The 23,673-nt window shown below is 42.1% G+C and overlaps 1 protein-coding gene across 4 annotated transcripts in view; it reads right to left on the bottom strand.

Moving 5' to 3' along the window:
* Positions 1 to 23,673, bottom strand: part of LOC134349702 (F-BAR and double SH3 domains protein 2-like) — a 253,167-nt gene that overhangs the window by 126,426 nt on the left and 103,068 nt on the right. For all 4 annotated transcript variants that reach the window (XM_063054428.1, XM_063054429.1, XM_063054427.1 and 1 more), the window contains one exon: positions 9,569 to 9,713. In XM_063054428.1, the coding sequence (XP_062910498.1) occupies positions 9,569 to 9,713 (145 nt within the window). The remainder of the gene's footprint in view (positions 1 to 9,568; positions 9,714 to 23,673) is intronic.

The following is a 23,673-nucleotide window of genomic DNA, read 5'->3' as shown; positions in this document are numbered from 1 at the left end:
CCTCGTGGAGCAGCCTGGGGAATATTCTGTCAAGCCCCGGGGACTTATCCATCCTAATGTATTTTAACAACTCCAACACCACCTCTCCCTTAATATCAACATGCTCGTCACTCATATTGTCCTCACCATCAAGTTCCCTCTCATTGGTGAATACCAAAGAGAAGTATTCATTGAGGACCTCGCTCACTTCCACAGCCTCCAGGCACATCTTCCCACCTTTATCTCTAATCGGTCCTACCTTCACTCCTGTCATCCTTTTGTTCTTCACATAATTGAAGAATGCCTTGGGGTTTTCCTTTACCCTACTCGCCAAGGCCTTTTCATGCCCCCTTCTTGCTCTTCTCAGCCCTTTCTTAAGCTCCTTTTTTGCTTCCCTATGTTCCTCAATAGACCCATCTGATCCCTGCTTCCTAAACCTCATGTATGCTGCCTTCTTCCGCCTGACTAGATTTTCCACCTCACTTGTCACCCATAGTTCTTTCACCCTACCATTCTTTATCTTCCTCACTGGGACAAAATTTATCCCCAACATCCTGCAAGAGATCTCTCAACATTGACCACAGGTCCATAGTACATTTCCCTGCAAAAACATCATCCCAATTCACACCCGCAAGTTCTAGCCTTACAGCCTCATAATTTGCCCTTCCCCAATTAAAAATTTTCCTGTCCTCTCTGATACTATCCTTTTCTATGATAATGCTAAAGGCCAGGGAGCGGTGGTCACTCTCCCCTAGATGCTCACCCACAGAGATCTGTGAACTGACCCAGTTCATTACCTAGTACTAGATCTAGTATGGCATTCCCCCTAGGCGGCCTGTCCACATACTGTGACAGGAATCCGTCCTGGACACACTTAACAAACTCTGCCCCATCTAAACCCTTGAAACTAATCAGGTGCCAATCAATATTAGGGAAGTTAAAGTCACCCATGAATTGGAAGGAGTTGCTGGCAGGGATGTCAGCAGAGCAGCAATGACGTGCATTTCTGGGAAAAATGAGGAAGGTGCAGGACATACGTATTCCAAAAATGAAGAAATACTCAAATGGTGAAATAGTACACCCATGGCTGACAAGGGAAATCAAAGCTATTGAAAAAGCAAAAGAAAGGGCATACAACACAGCAAAAATCAGTGGGAAGGTAGAGGATTGGGAAGTTTTTAAAAACCTACAGAGAGCAACTAAAAAAATCATTAGAAGGGAAAAGATGAAATATGAAAGCAAACTAGCAAATAATATCAAAGTGGATAGTAAATGTTTTTTCAAGTATGTTAAAAATAAAAGAGAAATGAGAGTGGATATAGGACCGCTAGAAAATGAGGAAGGAGAAATAATAATGGGGGACAAAGAAATGGCTGATGAACTAAATGAGTATTTTGCATCAGTCTTCACTGTGGAAGACACTAGTAGTATGCCTGATGCTGTAGTGTGCCAAGGAAGAAAAGTGGGTGCAGTTACTATTACAAGAGAGAAGTACTCAAAAAGCTTAAAACCCTAAAGGTACATAAGTAAAATTGGGAATTGGGGTTGAGGAGGAGACAAAAAAGAGATCAGTCATGATTGAATGGCGGAGCAGATTCAATGGGCCAGATGGCCTAATTCTGCTCCTATGTCTTATGGTCTTATGGAATATCTAAGAAAAATGTCAAAAAATTATAAATCAGAGCCTTTTTTAAACAAGATGATGTGAAAAACAAAAATACAGATTCTGAAAATCTGGATTAAACAAAAAAATGATATACTCAGTAGGCTAAGCAGCATCTGTGACAAGAGTGAAGACTTCATCAGAATTTAGATGTTAGAAACTAAAATATTTTGGAATTTCAGAGGTGGTGGTGAAATGAAGAAAACAATGGGAATGTCAGTGAAAGAGGAAATGACTGGCACACTGACTGACTCTGCCTGCTGAAAGGTAATGGTGAACGCTCATTTTAATTCGTCTGGAGACGATGTAAGCAGAAAAGATAGAAAAATACAGGGGACAAAAAGAAACAAAACTGAAATGGTAAAATACAGAACACAACAGCTGCTGGAAATGTTAAAAGAACACCACAGATACCCATATTTGGAAAGAGAAAAACAAAGTTCATGTTGCAGGTTAATAATGATTCCTTGCAATTAGCTGGTTACCCAAAACTACTTATTTCAGCACTAATTGCAATTTATTTATACTTCCTGCAATCCAGCATTCCGTTGTGGGTGTGCAAGAAGCCATCTCCTCTATATTCGGGACATTGCTTTGCTCAGGTTTCTTAGAATGAAACCCCATGACAGCTCCAATTCTCCACCCTACTCCCAGACCAGTGTCTTCTGCTCCAAGACTGTTCTAATGAAACAATATATTGATCAAGGAACAGCATCTCATCTTCCATTTAAACACATCAGGACTTAATATTCAATTCAACAATGCCAAACAACTTCAATTTCCAGTTTATTTCAGAAGTAGACAGTAATAGTGCTATATCAAGGCGAAGTGGTTTTAGTATCCTCACCTCAAATAAATCACATTTTATGAAAGCTTTCCAAAGAGCTACAAAAGTGTAGATAACTTTTTTTTGGTCAGTTATAGGCCAAGTTAACAACAGTTCAATAGAGGAGAAGTTGCTGGATAGAAATAGATTTTTAGAAGTATATTGCGTAAATCAGTCACATAAGTTCCCTCACTAATTAAAGTTTTTCTGTTTTGTGTCCATGTTCTCCAGTTTCATACAAGTGTAACATACATTTCTCAGGTTTTGAAAATCTAGTTTGTAACCTGCTATAGTTCCGCAAGTAAACCAAATTCCATGGTGGAAAGCTTATTAATAGTGAGATTAAATTGTCACTGAAAACAAAAGCAAGATACTGTAGATGCTGGAAATCTGGAAATACAGGAAATATTCAGGAGTTTAGGCATCTCTCAGTTCAAAGGCAGAGCAATGCAGATTTTCACGAAAGGTCATTGACCAATACATCAGCTGTTTCTCCAAAGATACAATGTGGTCTGTTGGTCATCTCATGCACTTTCAACAGTAAGAAAACCGCTGTGTTAGCCTGCTATTCCTTGACCAAGTATTAAAGCGATTCTTAACAGATATAGAAAGAATCCACAATACACAGCTTATTACTCTGAAACTGGAAAATCCATGACGTAACATGCACACAAAGCAAAGGCAAATCTCTCAGTACTAAAATAAGCCACGATAGAATCAGAGAGGACAGGAAAATGATAGAATCAGAGAGGACAGGAAGATTTTTAATTGGGCAAGGGCAAATTATGAGGCTATAAGGCTAGAACTTGCAGGTGTGAATTGGGATGATGTTTTTGCAGGGAAATGTACTATGGACATGTGGTCGATGTTTAGGGATCTCTTGCAGGATATTAGGGATAAATTTGTCCCAGTGAGGATAATAAAGAATGGTAGGCTGAAGGAACCATGGGTGACAAGTGAGGTGGAAGATCTAGTCAGGTGGAAGAAGACAGCATACATGAGGTTTAAGAAGCAAGGATCAGATGGGTCTATTGAGGAATATAGGGAAGCAAAAAAGGAGCTTAAGAAGGGGCTGAGAAGAGCAAGGGGAAATGAGAAGGCCTTGGTGAGTAGGGTAAAGGAAAACCCCAAGGCATTCTTCAATTATGTGAAGAACAAAAGGATGACAGGAGTGAAGGTAGGACCGATTAGCAATAAAGGTGGGAAGATGTGCCTGGAGGCTGTGGAAGTGAGCAAGGTCCTCAATGAATACTTCTCTTCGGTATTCACCAATGAGAGGGAACTTGATGATGGTGAGGACAATATGAGTGAGGTTGATGTTCTGGAGCATGTTGATATTAAGGGAGAGGAGGTGTTGGAGTTGTTAAAATACATTAGGACGGATAAGTCTCCAGGGCCTGACGGAATATTCCCTAGGCTGCTCCACGAGGCGAGGGAAGATATTGCTGAGCCTCTGGCTAGGATCTTTATGTCCTCGTGGTCCATGGGAATGGTACCGGAGGATTGGAGGGAGACGAATGTTGTCCCCTTGTTCAAAAAAGGTAGCAGGGTTAGCCCGGGTAATTACAGACCAGTGAGCCTTATGTCTGTGGTGGGAAAGCTGTTGGAAAAGATTCTTAGACATGAGATCCAGGGAAGTTTGGCCAGGTGGATTCAGAATTGGCTTGCCTGTAGAAAGCAGAGGGTTGTGGTGGAGGGAGTACATTCGGATTGGAGGGTTCTGACTAGTGGTGTCCCACAAGGATCGGTTCTGGGACCTCTACTTTTCGTGATTTTTATTAACGACCTGGATGTCGGGGTAGAAGGGTGGGTTGGCAAGTATGCAGATGACACAAAGGTTGGTGGTGTTGTGGATAGTGTAGAGGATTGTCGGAGATTGCAGAGAGACATTGATAAGATGCAGAAGTGGGCTGAGTAGTGGCAGATGGAGTTCAACCCGGGGAAGTGTGAGGTGGTACACTTTGGAAGGACAAAGCAGAGTACAAAGTAAATGGCAGGATACTTGGATGTGTGGAGGAGCAGAGGGATCTGGGGGTGCATGTTCACAGATCACTGAAAGTTGCCTCACAGGTAAATAGGGTAGTTAAGAAAGCTTATGGAGTGTTAGCTTTCATAAGTCAAGGTATAGAGTTTAAGAGTTGCGGGGTAATAATGCAGCTTTATAAAACTCTGGTTAGGCCACACTTGGAGTACTGTGTCCAGTCCTGGTTGCCTCACTATAGGAAGGATGTGGAAGCATTGGAAAGGGTACAGAGGAGATTTACCATGATGCTGCCTGCTTTAGTGAGTATGCATTATGATCAGAGATTAAGGGAGCTAGGGCTTTACGCTTTGGAGAGGAGGAGGATGAGAGGAGACACGATAGAGGTATACAAGATATTAAAAGGAATAGATAGAGTGGACAGCCAGCACCTCTTCCGCAGGGCACCATTGCTCAGTACAAGAGGACATGGCTTTAAGGTAAGGGGTGGGAAGTTCAAGGGGGATATTAGAGGAACGATTTTTTTACTCAGAGAGTGGTTGGTGCGTGGAATGCACTGCCTGAGTCAGTGGTGGAGGCAGATACACTAGTGAAATTAAGAGACTACTAGACAGGTATATGGAGGAATTTAAGGTGGGGGGGGGTTATATGGGAGGCAGGGTTTAAGGGTCGGCACAACACTGTGGGCCAAAGGGCCTGTACTATGCTGTAGCGTTCTATGTTCTACAGATGGCAGAAATGGTTAAACAAGGGTACATTTTATTTGCAGGTGTATGTCTTAAACAATTTGGTGACTTTGAAAGCACTGTGGAAACTGTAGGCAAACATTCTAGATAATAATTATCTACGATCAAAAGAAAGCACACTAATAGTGGAAGGGTGCTTGGATGAATGCATAATACTACATATTTTATCAGCATTATATTGTTCAGAATCACAGGGCAATACAGAACTGATACAAGTCCTAAGGCCCAACAGGTTCACACTGACTTTGGTGTGCACTCAGCTAGTCACAATCTCCTGATTTTGGTCCATATCCCTCCGAGCCTCGCCTCGCCCCGCCACACACCCATCTAAGTGCTTCTTAAATGATACCACAGTACCTAACTTAACCACTTCCTCTAGCAGCTCAATCCATATTACTCACCATCATCTGGGTGAAAAACTGGCCCCTCAAATCCCTCTTAAATTTTTCTCCTCTCACTATAGACCTATGCCCGTACCTACAGACTCTCCCACCCCGGTGAAAAGATTTACCATCCACCTTATTCATGATTCATAAACTTTAATCCTCTTGAAGGTCAGCAGACATTCTCCTCCATTCCAAGGAACACAGACCTAGCTTGGCCAAGCTCTCCTTTCTAGTCCTGGCGAGACCCTTGTAAATCTTCTCTACACTCTTTCCAATTTAACGATGGGGTGTTAAAATTTCTATAATAGGGTGACCAAAACTGTACGGAGTATTCCAGGTATACCCTCACTAATAATTTCTACAAGTGCAACAATGTCCCAAATCTTATACTCAATGAAGACACAAGAGACTGCAATGCTGGAATTTGCTGGAGGAACTCAATGAGTTGAGCAGCATTCTTGCTACCATCAGGGAAGTGATGCAGGAGCCCAAATGCAACCACTCAGTAATTCAAGAACAGTTTCTTTCCCTTGCCATCATATCTCTGAACATTATTTCCTTCCCCCCTACACTATTTATTTGTAATTTATAGTAATTTTATGTATTTGCAGTCTACAACCATTTTCACATCATGCAAGCCAGTAATAATAAACCTGATTCTGAATTGCTGGGGGGAAAGAAAATGTGAACAATTCGGGTTGAAACTGTGAACTAGTCCTGATGCAGGATTTTGACCTGAAACATGGACATCCACCCACAAATGCTGCTTGACTCAATCAGTTGCAGATTATTGTTGCTCCTATACTTAGTGCCTTGACTGATGAAGGCCAGCAGGCTATACTTTGACGCTGCTTTCAAGAAACCACATATTTGTATTCTTAAGCCTCTCAGTTCTACTTCATTCTTACAGCATTGTTAAGAATGTTCTAGGTAAGATAATAGATCAGACATCGTAAAGAAATGTTTGAAAACATTAAGCAATTTCAATTCTTTCAGTAATTGGAACTTGATCTTTAAAAAGACTATCTTTCAAAAAAAAGCAGTTAGTTGCTTTTCAATTGTTTCCTTCTTCTTTATATCCTTTTTATTTCTTCCACTTCAATTTGTAACTGCTTGTTTTGTTTACATTTGAGTCCTTGACCAACTGCTTCACCAAATATTTATCTCCAATAGCAATGCCACACTTCAGCAACAAGATCAGCATAATACACTATAAATATCAACTTTGGCAGCCTTTTGAAAAGAATGAGAAGTGGTCTTATTGAAACAAAATATTCTAGGGAGATTAACACAGGGAATGGCCGAAGGATGTTTTGCTAATGAGATATCTGGAACTAGACATGTGGTTTCAGAATAACACACACAAAATGCTGGAGAATCTCAGCAGGCCAGGCAACATCTATGGAAAAAGAGTACATCCCCTTTTCCAGCTCTCACCTTATCTCCTTGCCCACCCATTGCCTCCCTTTGGTGGTCCTCCTCACTTTCCTTTCTTCCATGGACTTCTGTCCTCTTCTATCAGACTCCCCTTTCTCCAGCCCTGTCCCCACCAATCAACTTCCAAGCTCTTTACTTCATCCCTCCCCCTTCAGATTTCACCTATCATCGTGTGTTTCTCTTTCCCTCCCCCACCTTTTAAATGTACTCCTCAGCATTTTTTTCTCCAGTCCTGCTGAAGGCTGTGGCCCGAAAAGTCAACTGCACTCTTTTCCATAGATGCATTTCCAGCATCTGCAGATTTTCTCTTGTTTGTGATGTGGTTTCAGAATAATGGGTTACTCATTTCAAATGGCAATGAGGAATATTTTCTTGAAGAATCATGAATTTCCGGAATTATATACTCCAGAGAGCTGTGGAGACAGAATAAGTGCATAGTTTCCAGAAAGAGACAAAAGACACTTAAAGCAACACACACAAAATGCTGGAGGAATTCAGCAGGTCAGGCAGCATTTATGGAAATGAATACAGTGTCAATGCTTCAGGCCAAGACCCTTCTTCACAACTGAACAGAAGGGGAAAGATGCCAGAATAAAAAGGTTGGGTGTAGCTAGAAGGTGATAGGTGAAGACAGGTGGGCAGGAAAGATAAGGGGCTGGAGAGGAAGGAATGTGATAGGAGAGGAGAGTGTACCATAGCAAAAAGGGAAGGAGGAGGTGGAGCCAGTGGAGGTGATAGACAGGCAAGAAAAGGTAAGAGACCAGAATGGGGAATAGAAGAGGGGAATGGTTCGGATATTTTTTTAAAACCAGAAGGAGAAATTGATATTCATGCCATCAGGTTGGAGGCTACCCCATTGGAACACAAGGTATTTGTCCTTTACTCTGAGGGTGGCCTCATAATGGCACAAGAGGAGGCCATGGACCGATATGTCAGAATGGGAATGGGAATTGGAATTAATTGTTTGGCCTCAGGTAAGTTCCACTTTTGGTGGATGGAGCGGAGGTGCTCAACAGTTTCCCAACTTACGATGTGACTTATCAACGTAGAGGCTGCCGTATTGGGAGCAATGGACACAATAGATGACCCCAGCAGATTTGCAAGTGAAGTGTTGCCTGACCTGGAAGGACAGTTTGGGGCCCTCAAAAGAGGTGAGGGAGGAGGTGAATGGGCAGGTAGAGCACTTTGACCGCTTGCAGGGATAAGTGGTGGAAGGGAGATTAGTGGGGATGGATGAATGTTCAAGGGAATGACAGAGGTAGCAATACCTGTGGAAAGGGGAAGGGGGGGTAGGTAAAGATATGTTTGGTGGTAGGATCAGAGTAACTTTGGACAGGAGGATAGTGGGCAACTAGTTTTGAGCAACAGTCCTGTGCCCTGCAACCTTGTTCCAGCCTCACGTTCATCAACATTTCCAGTCCACAGCTCAGGCAGCAACAATCATTAGCTGGAAAAACACAAATCATCTTCACAAAATCTTCCCAATCCACTGGAAAGACGCAGAAACAATGTCAGCGTCTTCTGTAAGTCAACATTCCCCCTTTCAGTTAGCTACCTTTGGCAGGGCACTTCTGGGCTTATTTGACGACGGCATCCCAAAACGGACTCTCTGTTCAGAGTTCTCATGGTCGGAAGAAATTATTCAAAGGTGGGCTCTGAGTATCCCTTAAGAATGTATGTACCCCATTAACTTCTGGAAATCCATGGCTCATGATTGCTCAAAATGGTAAATGCATATTTAGGATGTCCTGAGACCATCAAGCACAAAAGCCTTGTGTAAAAGGTAAAAGGACCACAACAAAAAATATCCACCTATACCACCACGTCCTTCTATGAAATAATCTGTGGTTTTCATATTGATCTCATGTCAACTCAATACTGGAGCAGGAATAACTTATTCTCAATCCTAATGGAGTGTGCAAAAACAAGACATGATGAAATGATTGGATCAGCAATGATCTCAATATATAGCAGAGGAGATTCAAACGGTTGATTGACTAAAAGGCTATTACTCTGTAAAAACACAAGAAAAAGTAGAAAATGATTCTTTTTAATAAAATGCACTTGAATAGAATAGTCAATTTGAATGCTTGAACGAAACGAACAAAAGGCAGCATTTACAGCTGATGGCTCACAGCTTCAGGGACCGGGTTCAATGTTAACCTCAGCTGCTATCTGTGTGGAATTTACACATTCTCCCCATAACTATAGAGTGTCCATCGGCTATACTGGTTTCCTCCCATGTCTGAAGTTAATGTTGGTGCATTAATTGGCCACCCTTTAGTTCAGAAAGTGGTAAACAAGTCAAAAAGTAGCTGATTACACTTGCAAGGCTACACAGAGAGGCCCGAATTCTCTGCTGGGATAATAATGGGTCCGACGGACTGAATGGTCTTATTCTGTACTGTTAACAGTAATTAAGTGAAACAAATGAAAAGTTATACTGTGAAAAAAAAATGGAATTTCTAAGATATTTGTAATCCTGCATAGCTCTCTATGATATCAATTAGTTATGAAGGAAAAGATACTGAGCAACCAATTTGCAAATACCTTTTTCAGCTGCTGTTCTTTAATACTTTTTACAATTTTAGCAGGTTCCAAGATGTGATTCCTATAGTTTTCAGATGCTATGATTCGAGACTGGGCCAAATGTAAGGTTCCTTCTAGATAAGACTTCCATACTGCAAGAATGCTCCTGTAACATACAACAAAAACAAATATTTAGAATTTTAGTATGCCTATACAATGGTTTCTACACCTTCCACATTGCTTATTAAAAGCAAAACTTGGAGCTGCCAAATTTGTATAAAACATTTTTAAATTTCCCCTTTCTGGATTTGAATCAATTTCATGAGAACAGAAGAATCAAGATCTTTTTCTGCACAATAGGGTCAAACCATCTTCAAATCATGCCTTCATTTAGTAACTTTAAGAGAATAATATAAGAGGCACATTTTTCTGCAACTAAAATTCTACATTTAATGATACTTCTGTCAGGGAAGGCTTCATTATATCTAATATGGCATTTATTTGGCCACTGTATGGAAATGTATGGACAGGATGACAGGAAAATCAGATGAACCACTTGACACTACTGCAATACTTCACTTCCATTATTCTTACCTCATTGTAACAATGAAGAAATAAATCAACAAACTTTTAATTCTTAAAAGTGTCAAACTCATCAGATCAAAACTTGAATAGAAGAATGAATTCATTGTCTATGAAAATACCTTACACTTTAGAGTTTTGAGGGTTTAACCAAAAGATAGCTGAGGGACAGCCAGTGGCTCAGCTATATTTGAATTTACAAGAAGGCCTTTGATAAAGCATCACATAAGAGCTCTGTACAAAATTATAACTCAAGGTATTAGGGTAACACAGTAATAAAGATAAACAAACTGAAAACTTAGCAAACATAAACTGTAGACACAAGTAGTACTCCAGATGCTGGAAATCTAGAACAATACAATGTCTGGAAGAGCTCAGCAGGTCAGGCAGCATCTATAGAAGGGAATAAACCTGATGAAGGGTCTCAGCTTGAAATACTGACACTTTATTCCCATCTATAGATGCTGCTTGACCTGCTGAGATCCTACAGCACATTATGTGTATTGGAAACATAAACTAATTGTTTAAGTTGGGAGGCAGAAATTCGTGGGGTACCACAAGGATGGATGCAAGGGTGTTAGCCATCTATATCAATGTCAATGATGATATCAAGACAGCATCAATGTTTAGGGACTAAGTATTGCATGTCCCCGTTTGCTCATAGTACTACTCTAGGTGATGCTGTGGTTTCTGAGGAAGGTGTCAAGGACATACAACAGATCTAGGTTAGGTGAACAAGAAAATGGGAGATAGAATAATATGGGTTAAAATAATTATCCATTTTGTTAGAAGATGCTGGGGTAACTCAACAGGTCAGGCAACATCGATGGAAGTGAGTAAACTGTCAATGATTCGGGCTAAGACCCTTCTTCAGGTCTAAGAGGAAAGATGCCTCTCGCCCTTCCTTCCCAGTCTTGGCCCAAAACTTTTAATTCTTAAATTCTTAAAACTCATCAGATCAAAACTTCAATAGAAGAATGAATTAATTGTCTATGAAAATACTTTACACATTACAGTTTTGAGGGTTTAAATGATGACTGTTTATTCTTTTCTATAGATGCTGCCTGACCTGCTAAGTTCCTTCCAGCATTTTGTGTGTGTCACTTTGGATTTCCAGCACCTGCAGATTTTCTCGTGTTAGAAAAGGAAAGTACGCTTAAATTGCAAGAGAATGACAATCTGATGCTCAGAAGGATACATCCTGCATATAGAAATCACAGAATATGCAGGTACAGGAGAGAATTAAGATGCCTTACACAGGACCATGGGGAAACCACGCCTGAAGAGTATGTAAAGGTCTGCTCTCCCTACTCAAGCAAAGATGAACAAGCAATCGAAGAAGTCCAATGAAGCTTTACCAAAGACTGATTACTGGGATTGGGACTCGGACCAGCAAGAGAGATGAAGCAAAATGGGCCTATACTTGCAAGACTTGGAGGTAGTGCACTGAAAAATTGCTGGGATGAGTGTTGTTTTTTTTGAGCGATAAACTATGTTTACTGGAATTTAAAAGAATGAGAGGTCTATATATATATATATATAGTACAGACACACACACCAAATAGAAAGTAGAGTGCTTCTCCTGTCCGCTGGAGTATTATCACTATAAACACCTGTCATCCAGTCAATTCAAAGTAAAAATGTTACAGCAACATTTTTTGCACTCTGTTTTTCAGACAAAGCACAGCTGAAAACCAATCATGTTTTCTTTCTGCAAGTATAAGAATTAAGATGCTAACTTTGATGGTAAATAGTTCACAAGTCAGCTCAGCTCAACACTTCCAGCCAAGAACACCAAAACACTAGAACTTTATTTTTCAAATGAAAGAGTATAGAATTCAGCACAGTACAGCATTGGGCAGACCAATTGGCCCATAATGAGCCAATCTTGATGCCACAAGTGTTCCTCTCCTGTCTATCATCCATATCCCTCCATTCCCTTCATATATGCCTGAGAGCCTCATAAACTCCATCAAACTGCCTGCTTCTCTGGTTACCTATTCCAAACACCTAGGATGGTCTGCATAAAAAAACTTAGCCCCAGGTTGCCTTTAAACTCTCACCCCCACACCCCCATGTTCATTTTTACCAGTACAAATGTACTACTAGTACTTGTACTAGTAATAGTATATGTCTGCAAGTCCAGGGGTAATCCTAACTTTACTTTGTATAATGCACCATTAAAAATAGCGTTTGAATAACTTGTTTCTAACTTACGCAAACACGAGAAAATCTGCAGATGCTGGAAATTCAAGCAACACACACAAAACGCTGGTGGAACGCAGCAGGCCAGGCAGCATCTATAGGAAGAAGTACAGTCGATGTTTCGGGTCGAGACCCTTCGTCAGGACTAACGGAAACAAAGAGATAGTAAGAAAGTGGGAGGGGGAGGGGGAGACCCGAAATGATAGGAGAAGACAGGAGGGGGAGGGATGAAGCTAAGAGCTGGGAAGTTGATTGGCAAAAGGGATACAAGGCTGGAGAAGGGGGGGGGGGTATCATAGGACAGAAGGCCTTGGAAGGAAGAAAGGGGGAGGGGAGCACCAGAGGAAGATGGAGAACAGGCAAGGAGTTATTGTGAGAGGGAAAGAGAGAAAATAAATAAATAATTGGGGATGGGGTAAGAAGGGGAGGAGGAGCATTAACGGAAGTTTGAGAAATCAATTTTCATGCCATCAGGTTGGAGGCTACCCAGACGGAATATAAGGTGTTGCTCCTCCAACCTGAGTGTGGCTTCATCTCGACAGTACAGGAGGCCATGGATGGATATATTGGAATGGGAATGGGATGTGGAATTAAAATGTGTGGCCACTGGGAGATTCTGCTTCCTCTGGTGGACAGAGTGTAGGTGTCCAGCGAAGCAGTCTCCCAATCTGCGTCGGGTTTCACCAATATATAGAAGGCCACACCAGGAGCACCGAATGCAGTATATCACCCCAGCCAACTCACAGGTGAAGTGTTGCTTCGCCTGGAAGGACTGTCTGGAGTCCTGAATGGTGGTGATGGAGGAAGTGTAAGGGCAGGTGTAGCACTTGTTCTGCTTACAAGGATAAGTGCCAGGAGGGAGATCGGTGGGAAGGGATGGGGGGATGAATGGACAAGGGAGTCGCGTAGGGACCGATCCCTGCAGAAAGCAGAAAGTAGGAGGGAGGGAAAGGTGCTTGGTGGTGGGATCCCCTTGGAGATGGCAGAAGTTACGGAGAATTATATGTTGGACATGGAGGCTGGTGGGGTGGTAGGTGAGGACAAGAGGAAGCCTATCCCTAGTGGGATGGCATGAACATTGATTTCTCTAACTTCCATAATGCCCCTCCTCCCCTTCTTACCCCATCCCTATTAATTATTTTCTCTTTCCCTCTCACAATAACTCCTTGCCTGTTCTCCATCTTCCTCTGGTGCTCCCCTCCCCCTTTCTTTCTTCCAAGGCCTTCTGTCCCATGATAATCCTCCTTCTCCAGCCTTCTCTCCCTTTTGCCAATCAACTTCCCAGCTCTTGGCTTCATCCCTCCCCCTCCTGTCTTCTCCTATCATTTCGTGCCTTCCCCCCACCCTTTCAAATCTCTTACTATCTCTTTTTCTGTTAGTCCTGATGAAGGGTCTCGACCCGAAACGTCGACTGTACTTCTTCCTATAGATGCTGCCTGGCCTGCTGCATTCACCAGCATTTTGTGTGTGTTGCTTGTTTCTAACTTATCTTGTATTCGGTTGGTTGAAACTAGCAAATTTAATACTCAAAATATATTAAACAACATGCAATTAATGTTGCACTACATGTTCTTAACATTATGTAATGAGATATTACTGTAAGAAAACTATAATATGATTATTAAAAAGAAAGAAATGGACAACTCAGAATATTAACAACAGAATCATGGATGAGAAATACACTGCAATGATTTATTTGATATCTTCACATTTTGTACACAAATGAAGTACCGAATAATTCAAGGCAACAGTACCTTTTGCCAACAACACACACAAAATGTAGCTGGAACTCAGCAGGCCAGACAGCATCCATAGGAAGAAAGTACCTTTTGCCAATAGGTTGTATGCTCACACTATATATTTTTGGCATTCAATCAACAGAAAACATAGTAGTGGAAGCAAATAGTTATTCTGCCCAACATACCCAACCCAGTCATCAAGCACCAAGCACTTAAATAAGCTAACTTTATATTCCAATAATACTGTATATCAGAGGCCTTCAATGCTTTAACATTTCAAATTCTCAAGTAATTCCTGAAAATCCCTGGGGGGAGGGGAGTGAGAGAGTGAGAGAGAGTGAGAGTGAGAGTGAGAGTGAGAGTGAGAGTGAGAGTGAGAGTGAGAGTGAGAGTGAGAGAGAGAGTGAGAGTGAGAGTGAGAGTGAGAGTGAGAGTGAGAGTGAGAGAGAGAGAGAGAGAGAGAGAGAGAGAGAGAGTGAGAGAGTGAGAGAGTGAGAGAGTGAGAGAGAGAGAGAGAGAGAGAGAGAGAGAGTGAGAGTGAGAGTGAGTGAGTGAGTGAGTGAGTGAGTGAGTGAGTGAGTGAGTGAGTGAGTGAGTGAGAGAGTGAGAGAGTGAGAGAGTGAGAGAGTGAGAGAGTGAGAGAGAGAGAGAGAGAGAGAGAGAGAGAGAGAGAGTGAGAGAGTGAGAGAGTGAGAGAGTGAGAGAGAGAATGAATACTTTCAGGGATTCTTGAAATGTATACTGAGGTCATTCTGCTCAGAGCTTCAGAGTCCTATCATTTATTGAATGTATATCAGCAAACAATTTATAATATCTTCAAGCAATGATTGCATATTAAGTTTTATAGATGCCAAAAGAACATTTTCAAGAATGAGATACCTCATGACCTGCCACTTCAAAAATGTTTTCATATGATGTAATCTTTTAGCCATACTGTATTTTGGCAGCCACACCCTTTATTTGGATTGGAATGAAGCACTTTGACATTCCTTCAGACAGAAATACCAGAAAAGAAAGCAATCATTCCTGAAGCAATTTGCAATCAATTGCTTGAGATAACATTTTTACCTGTCAGTCTATAAACAAATAATATTTTTAATACAACTTCATGTGAAATGCAGTTGCGGATTTAGTCAGATGTTAACAAGCAGAGGAGGTAAAATTAATGAAGGTGAGAGAAGATGGGGATTTTAACTTGGCAGTTTAAGTTTTTTTAGTTGTGAAAAGCTAAGTTTAATTTAAAGCAGGTTCAAGGTCAGAGGTTAAGTTGAAGATGTACTGTATTTTTCATACAATTAGTCTGTCCCTCTGCTGTTTAGTAAAGCTCAGGATATGGGACATTTTTAAGATAACAATTTGTTACTGGCTGAACGCACTAGAGGAGAACATCTAACAAATGAGAGAAATTTGAATTTTTAGATATACTGATACAGCTATTGACAGCACATTAAGAATTAATCATACACTTAATTTTACTACAGCATCACTGTCAACTTCAGGATTTCTATGATTGAGCAATTTAATATGGACATATGGAGATCTAGTGAATGGACGCACCTCCACAGACTGCATGAATGAAATAAAAATACTTTTTGAGTATCGCAAGCAGAGGAAAAGCTTGTGGTACTGTTTGGAGTTGTGCTACACATTTTGAACTAGAGAATGGGGCAAGAAGATAACCCATGCAAAGAAAGATATATCGAATTATGATTTCATTGTGATCCAATGCATAGGCACCCAACAGCAAAACTTTTCTGCGTTCAAAGCCTAAGATGAGAGATCAAGAGTATCGATTGCAGTTGAAACCAGAACCTTCATGGTTATCTAGTGCCATGAGCAGTTGTTGGGTTGAAGCCTTGGAATATCAGTGACTGAAAATCAAACTGATGGGAGAAGCAGATTAAATCAGGTTGGTGAGAGGAGCAGTTACAACAAAATAGGTATGAATGGAGAAGAGGATGTGAAGTGATGGGGAAAGATCTGAAGGGTTAAGAACAGAATATTAGGGGACACTGTAGCTTCAAGTAGCAAATTCCACTGCCTCAAATGCAGCCATTAGTTACACTAAAGCCGGGGTACTCAACCAATTTTTATGCCGTAGACCTCTACCATTAATCTAGGGATCTGTGGACCCTAGGTTGGGAACCCCTGTACTAACGCAACAATTATCACACTTGCCCTTAAGGCAGACTTCTGCATCAGATATATGAATGAATTTTGCAGATTATTGAGCAAAATTATACAGGTCAAAGCATATAAGGTGTTGTTGGATGGGATAGAAATTTATGGGTTCAGGTTTCCAAAGTCATATGGGGGAGGAGATGGAGAATGAAGGTGAATATTTCCACTGATCAGAAAGATGGTAACATGAGGTCAAGGTTACAAAAACTAATAAAAAGAGAATCAAAGGAATCAAAGGAAAATTTAGAAGGCTTTCTTCACACATTGGAATACGCTGACATAAACTTGAAAGTGAGCAATATCATATCTTGTGTGGGAAGTCATCTGTAGGCATGCAGTTGATGGGTCACTACTCAATTCCTTATCTAAAAAAATTCCAGGATACTAACCATAAGACGAAGGAGTAGAATTTAGATCATTCAAGCCCATTGAATCTGATCATGGCTAACTTTCCCTCTCAACACCATTTTCCTGCTTTCTCCACGTACTGTAAACTTTGACACCTTTATTAATCAAGAACCTATTGACATTCGCTTTAAATACACTGATGCCTTGGCTTCCACTAGTTGCCTGTGGCAAAGAATTCCACAAATTCACCACTCTCTGGTTAAAGAAATACCTTGTCATCTCTATTTTATAGGGATGTCCTTCTATTCTGAGGTGGTGCCCTCTGGTCCTAGAATCTCCCCTATTGGAAATAACCTCTCCATGTCAACTTTACCTCGGCCTTTCAAATAAAATAGTCATAGCCCCTACACACTCTGTTGACCAAAGCTTTTTGTGAAGCAGCAGAGCAGGATCAACACAAAAACTAAATAGAAGATTCTGGTTAATTGGGCCAGTTGCTTATTTGGGACAACCATTAAAGAACAAAAACTAATCAAAGAAATAGTCAGAATTCCTACTGTTTAATTTGGGACACAATGCTGCTTAATTGGGGCAGGAGACGATTTCCAAACAGTTTCTAACTAGTGTCAGTCGTGTGCACTTGTGAGGTCATTAGACACTACAATGTACTTAGAGTAAACAGTTTTTAAATAGCATCTGTTGTGTGTGTTCATGTCAACTGATATTTCGCGAGAAATAGTAGCAAGACAATTTGGAACAGGAGAAATTCGGCAGATACTCGAAATCCAAAACAAACACACAAGATGCTGGAGGAACTCAGCAGGACAGGCAGCATCTATAGAAATAAATAAACAGTCAACATTTTGGGTCAAAACCCTTCTCACAACTGGAAAGGGAAAAAGAAAGACAGAATAAAAAGGTGGGCGGGGGAGGGAAGGTGACTAGCTAGAAGGTGATAGGTGAATCATAATCACAAAATACTCTGCAGATGCAGGGGTCCTGACGAAGGGTTCTGGCCCGAAACGTTGACTGATCGTTTCCACGGATGCTGCTCGACCTGCTGAGTTCCTCCAGCGTGCTGTGAGAGGTGACAGGTGAAGCCAGGTGGTTAGGAAAAGTAAATGGCTGGAGAGGAAGGAATGTGATAGGAGAGGAGAGTGGACCATTAGGAGAAAGAGAAGGAAGACAGGGAGCCAGTGGAGGTGATAGGCAGGTGAGATGAAGCAAGAGACCAGAGTGGGGAACAGAGGAAGAGGGAAGGGGGTGGGAAAACATTTTTTTAACCAAAAGGAGAAATTGATATTCTTGGCTTTAGTTTGGAGGCTACCGAGATGAAATATAAGGTGTTGCACCTCCACCCTGAAGGTGGCCTCATTGTGGCACAAGAGGAAGCCAGTGACCAACATGTCGGCATGGGAATGGAAATTGGAATGGGAATGGAAATTGGAATTGGAATTAAGACATTTAGTCACTGGGAAGTTCAGCTTTTGGCAGATGGAGTGGAGATGCTCGATGAAGCAGTCTCCTGATTTATGACGAGTCTCACCAATGCAGAGGAGGCCCCATTGGGAGCGGTGGACACAACAGATGACCCCAGTAAATTCGAAGGTGAAGTGTTGCCTCACCTAGAAGGACTGCTTAGGTCCTGAATAGAGGTGAGGGAGGAGGTGAACGGTCAGGTACAGCACTTTGGCTGTTGGCAGGGATAAGTGCCCGGAGGGAGATTAGAGGGGAAGGAGAAATGGACACAAGGGAATCATGGAGGGAGCGATCCCTATAAAAGTGAAAGGATGGGGGTAAAGACATGCTTGGTAGTAGGATCTCTTTGGAGATGGTGAAAGTTGAGGAGAATGCGTTGGATGCGGAGGCTCATGGGTGGTAAGGATAAGAGGAACTCTTATCACTGTTAAAGCGGTGTGAAGATAGGGTGAGCACAGATGTTCGAGAAATGGAGGAGATCTGGGTGAGGACAGCATCAATATTGGAGGAATAGAAGGAGGACCATTTTATGAAGAAGGACATCTCTGATGGAAAGGAAGGGAAAGCTGGATCTTGGGAACAAGAGGCTGCAGAAACAAAGGAACTGAGAAAACGGAACTGCACTTTTACAGGAGACTGGGTAGGAAGAGGTATAGTCAAGATAACCGTGGGAATCCATAGATTTGTAAAAGGTGAGCATCTGGGGGACAGTGACCACTGCTCCCTGGCCTTTAACATTATCATGGAAAAGGATAGAATCAAAAGGACTGGAACATTTTTAACTGGGGAAGGGCAAATTATGAGGCTATAAGGCTAGAACTTGCGGGTGTGAATTGGGATGATGTTTTTGCAGGGAAATGTACTATGGACATGTGGTCGATGTTTAGGGATCTCTTGCAGGATGTTAGGGATAAATTTGTCCTGGAGAGGAAGATAAAGAATGGGAGGGTGAAGGAACCATGGGTGACAAGTGAGGTGGAAAATCTAGTCAGGTGGAAGAAGGCAGCATACATGAGGTTTAGGAAGCAAGGATTAGATGGGTCTATTGAGGAACATAGGGTAGCAAGAAAGGAGCTTAAAAAGGGGCTGAGGAGAGCAAGAAGGGGGCATGAGAAGGTCTTGGCAAGTAGGGTAAAGGAAAACCCCAAGACAGTCTTCAATTATGTGAAGAACAAAAGGATGACAGGAGTGAAGATAGGACTGATTAGAGATAAAGGTGGGAAGATGTGCCTGGAGGCTGTGGAAGTGAGCGAGGTCCTCAGTGAATACTTCTCTTCGGTATTCACCAATGAGAGGGAACTTGATGACTGTGTGAACAATATGAGTGAGGTTGATGTTCTGGAGCATGTTGATATTAAGGGAGAGGAGGTGTTGGAGTTGTTAAAATACATTAGGACGGTTAAGTCCCCGGGGCCTGACGGAATATTCCCCAGGCTGCTCCACGAGGCGAGGGAAGAGATTGCTGAGCCTCTGGCTAGGATCTTTATGTCCTTGTTGTCCATTGGAATGGTACTGGAGGATTGGAAGGAGGTGAATGTTGTCCCCTTGTTCAAAAAAGGTAGTAGGGATAGTCCGGGTAATTTTAGACCAGTGTGCCTTACGTCTGTGGTGGGAAAGCTGTTGGAAAAGATTCTTAGAGATGGGATCTATGGGCATTTAGAGAATCATAGTCTAATCAGGGACAGTCAGCATGGCTTCGTGAAGGGCAGATCGTGTCTATCAAGTCTGATAGAGTTCTTTGAGGAGGTGACCAGGCATATAGATGAGGGTAGTGCAGTGGATGTGATCTACATGGATTTTAGTAAGGCATTTGACAAGGTTCCACACGATAGGCTTATTCAGAAAGTCAAAAGGCATGGGATCCAGGCAAGTTTGACCAGGTGGATTCAGAATTGGCTTGCCTGCAGAAGGCAGAGGGTCGTGGTGGAGGGAGTACATTCGGATTGGAGGGTTCTGACTAGTGATGTCCCATGAGGATCGGTTCTGGGACCTCTACTTTTCATGATTTTTATTAACGACCTGGATGTGGGGGTAGAAGGGTGGGTTGGCAAGATTTCAGATGACACAAAGGTTGGTGGTGTTGTGGATAGTGTAGAGGATTGTCGAAGATTGGAAAGAGACATTGATAGGATGCAGAAGTGGGCTGAGAAGTGGCAGGTGGAGTTCAACCGGGAGAAGTGTGAGGTGGTACACTTTGGAAGGACAAACTCCAAGGCAGAGTACAAAGTAAGTGGCAGGACACTTGGTACTGTGGAGGAGAAGAGGGATCTGGAGATACATGCCCACAGATCCCTGAAAGTTGCCGCACAGGTAGATAGGGTAGTTAAGAAAGCTTATGAGGTGTTAGCTTTCATAAGTCGAGGGACAGAGTTTAAGAGTCGCAAGGTAATGATGCAGCTCTATAAAACTCTGGTTAGGTCACACTTGGGAGTACTGTTTCCAGTTTTGGTTACCTCACTATAGGAAGGATGTGGAAGCATTGGAAAGGGTACAGAGGAGATTTACCAGGATGCTGCCTGGTTTAGAGAGTATGGATTACGATCAGAGATTAAGGGAGCTAGGGCTTTATTCTTTGGAGAGAAGGAGGATGAGAGGAGACATGATAGAGGTATACAAGATATTAAGAGGAATAGATAGAATGGATAGCCAGCACCTCTTCCCCAGGGCACCACTGCTTAATACAAGAGGACATGGCTTTAAGGTAAGGGGTGGGAAGTTCAAGGGGGATATTAGAGAAAGGTTTTTTACTTAGAGAGTGGATGGTGCGTGGAATGCACTGCCTGAGTCTGTGGTGGCAGCAGATACACTAGTGAAATTTAATAGACTACTAGACAGGTATTTGGAGGAATTTAAGGTGGGGGGGGGGGTTATATGGAAGGCGGGGTTTAAGGGTCAGCACAACATTGTGTGCTGAAGGGCCTGTACTGTGCTGTACTATTCTACGTTCTTTGTATCAGCTGGCAGTTTGTCTCCAGAGATGGAGACCGAGAGATCAAGAATGTAGAGAAATCTCAGAAATGGACCAAGTGAATTTAAAGACAGAGTGGAAGCTGAAGGCAAAGTTGATGAAATTGATGAGCTCAGCACTGGTGTATGAAGCAGCACCAATAAGGCATTTATAACATTAAGGAAGAGCTAGCAAGCATTACTGGGGAAGGCTTGGAACATGGACTTTTCTGCATACCCAATAAAAAGGCAGGCTTTGCTGGGGCCAATGCAGATGCCCATAGCTATCCCCAAGTCTGGACTAGTGGGAGGAGCCAAAGGAGGTATTGTTGAGGGTGAGGGTCAGTTCTACCTGACAGAAGAGAGTGGTGATAGAGGAGAACAGGTTAATTCTTTGATTGAGAAAGAAGTGGAGAGCTTTAAGGCCTTCTTGACAGGGAATAGAAGTATAGAGGGACTGGACATCCATGGTGAAAATGTGGCGTCATGGGCAGGGAATGGAAAGGTAGCAAAGAGATGTTGGGTAGGAGGTAGAAGTGAGCAGTGCGGGGTAAAGGAACTATGAGTTTGGTAGCAATGGATGGGAGTTTTCCAGGAGTTGATGAGTTCAGTGATGGTGTCGGAGATAGCTTTCTGATGGTCCACAGTAGGGACCTCTTCAAGGGGTAGTTATGTGGTGGTGTCAGAGTTGAACGTTTGAGGGTGGTCTGCCACACTACAACAGCACTTCCTTTGTCTGTGGGTTTGATCGTAAGGTTGGGATTGGTGCAGTGTGGAGGGCAGTGCGTTCAGAGGGGGTAAGCTTCAAAGAGGAGAGAGGATTGCTGAAGTTGAATTGGTTAATGTCTCATTGGCAATTCAACATGAGAAGATCCAGAGCAGGCAAAGAACCAGAGTGGGGTGTCCAAGATGTGGAGGAGGGTTGGAGACAGGAAATAGGGTCATTAGTGAAGCGTGTGGAATGCTTGTCAAAGAAGTGGGCCCAAGATGGAGTCAATGGAAGAAGAGTTCAACGTCATGGCGGGAGCAGAGCTCACTGAGGTACAGGCGAATGGGGGCGAAAGGGGATAAAGGTAAGGCCCTTGCTGAGGACAGAACGGTCTGCCTCAGAGAGGGGAAGGTGAAAACACGGCAAGAATTAGAGCTGAGACCAGAGGGAAGAAGAGAGTTGGTGGTTGTTCGTCCTGTTGGGTGTAGTTTTTCATTGATTCTATTGTGTTTCTTGTACTTACTGTGAGTGCCCACAAGAAAAGGAATCTCAGGTTGTACATGGTGACATAAATGTAGTTCGATAATAAACTTACATTGAATTTTTTAAACTATTTCCATGAAACCAGCTAATTGGGGCAGCTGTTCAATACGGTCAAAATGTACTGGTCCCGGTGTATCTCTATTAACCAGAATCCACTGTACCTTAACAGCATTCATGATCTTCATGTCTTAAAACAGTCATAGGCAGGAGAGGACAGAAATAACCAAACATGATAAATGTATAACTCTACACTCATTTGGAGAATTAGTTATGCAACTCGTCAAGGAAAATGACTATAAGGACTATAAGACATAGGAGCAGAATTAGGCCACTCAGCTCACTTAGTCTGCTCCGCCATTCCATCACAGCTGACATATTATCCCTTTCAACTCTATTCTCCTGCCTTCTCCCAGTAATTTTGATGTCATGACTAACCAAGAATCTATCAACCTTCACTTTAAATATACTTAATGTCTTGGCCTTCACAGCCATCTGTGGCAATGAATTCCACAGCTTCACCACTCTCTAGCTAAATAAATTCCTTCTCATCTGTTTTAAATGGATGTTCCACTATGCTGAGGCTGTGACCTCTGGTCCTAGACTCACCCACTATAGGTAACATACTCTCCACATCCACCCTATCTAGGCTAGTGGTCACCAACCTTTTTAAGCCCAAGATCCCCTACCTCGGCTGCAGTGAAAGGCAAGGTCGACCTACTAAATCGTGCAGAGAAAAAAACAGTTCAGATTATACTTCCAACTTGAGGCCTTTTATTTTATTTGTATTTGAATTACATAAAATGCTTTTGTCAAACTTTCAAATTAATTCAACCAAGAAAACACTGCAACTAGCATATCAAACAGGCCATAGCTGTCTTTCTCTATTAAAATACTTCATACCCTTAATTCTAAGTCTCATTATTTAATTTTATTTCAACATGAAAAATAAATGAATAAAAATTGACTCTTGCACTCAGTGTGATGACTGGGGCTGAATACTTTCTGCTAGTTCCCTGAAATTTGGCTCATAACTACAGACAGCCAGTCTGAGACAGTTTGTCAGTAAGACAGCTCCTGTCCTTACATTTAATAATTTTCATCTGTGAAAATGCAACTCCACACAGATGTTGACCCGAAGTAGGCTCTGACTTTTAGTGCACATGTGGTGAGATGAGGAAACTTCTCCCTGCTAACAAGCCCCCAAAAGTCACCGTCCCTTGATCTTGCTTTAAGCTCGATGCCATTTTGCAAATCAACTATTTCCATTTCAATACCACTTGGCACACCAAATACTTGTTGGGAAATTGGCTGCTATCTGTTCTATATCGAACGGGAGAAATGGGGTTGAAATAAATGCAGCAATATCTTTCATGACGTTTAATTCCCCAAAATGC

The sequence above is a fragment of the Mobula hypostoma genome, chromosome 7 (assembly GCF_963921235.1).
Source record: "Mobula hypostoma chromosome 7, sMobHyp1.1, whole genome shotgun sequence".
Taxonomy (NCBI): Eukaryota; Metazoa; Chordata; class Chondrichthyes; order Myliobatiformes; family Myliobatidae; genus Mobula; species Mobula hypostoma.
This window is presented reverse-complemented; position numbering and strand designations above follow the sequence as displayed.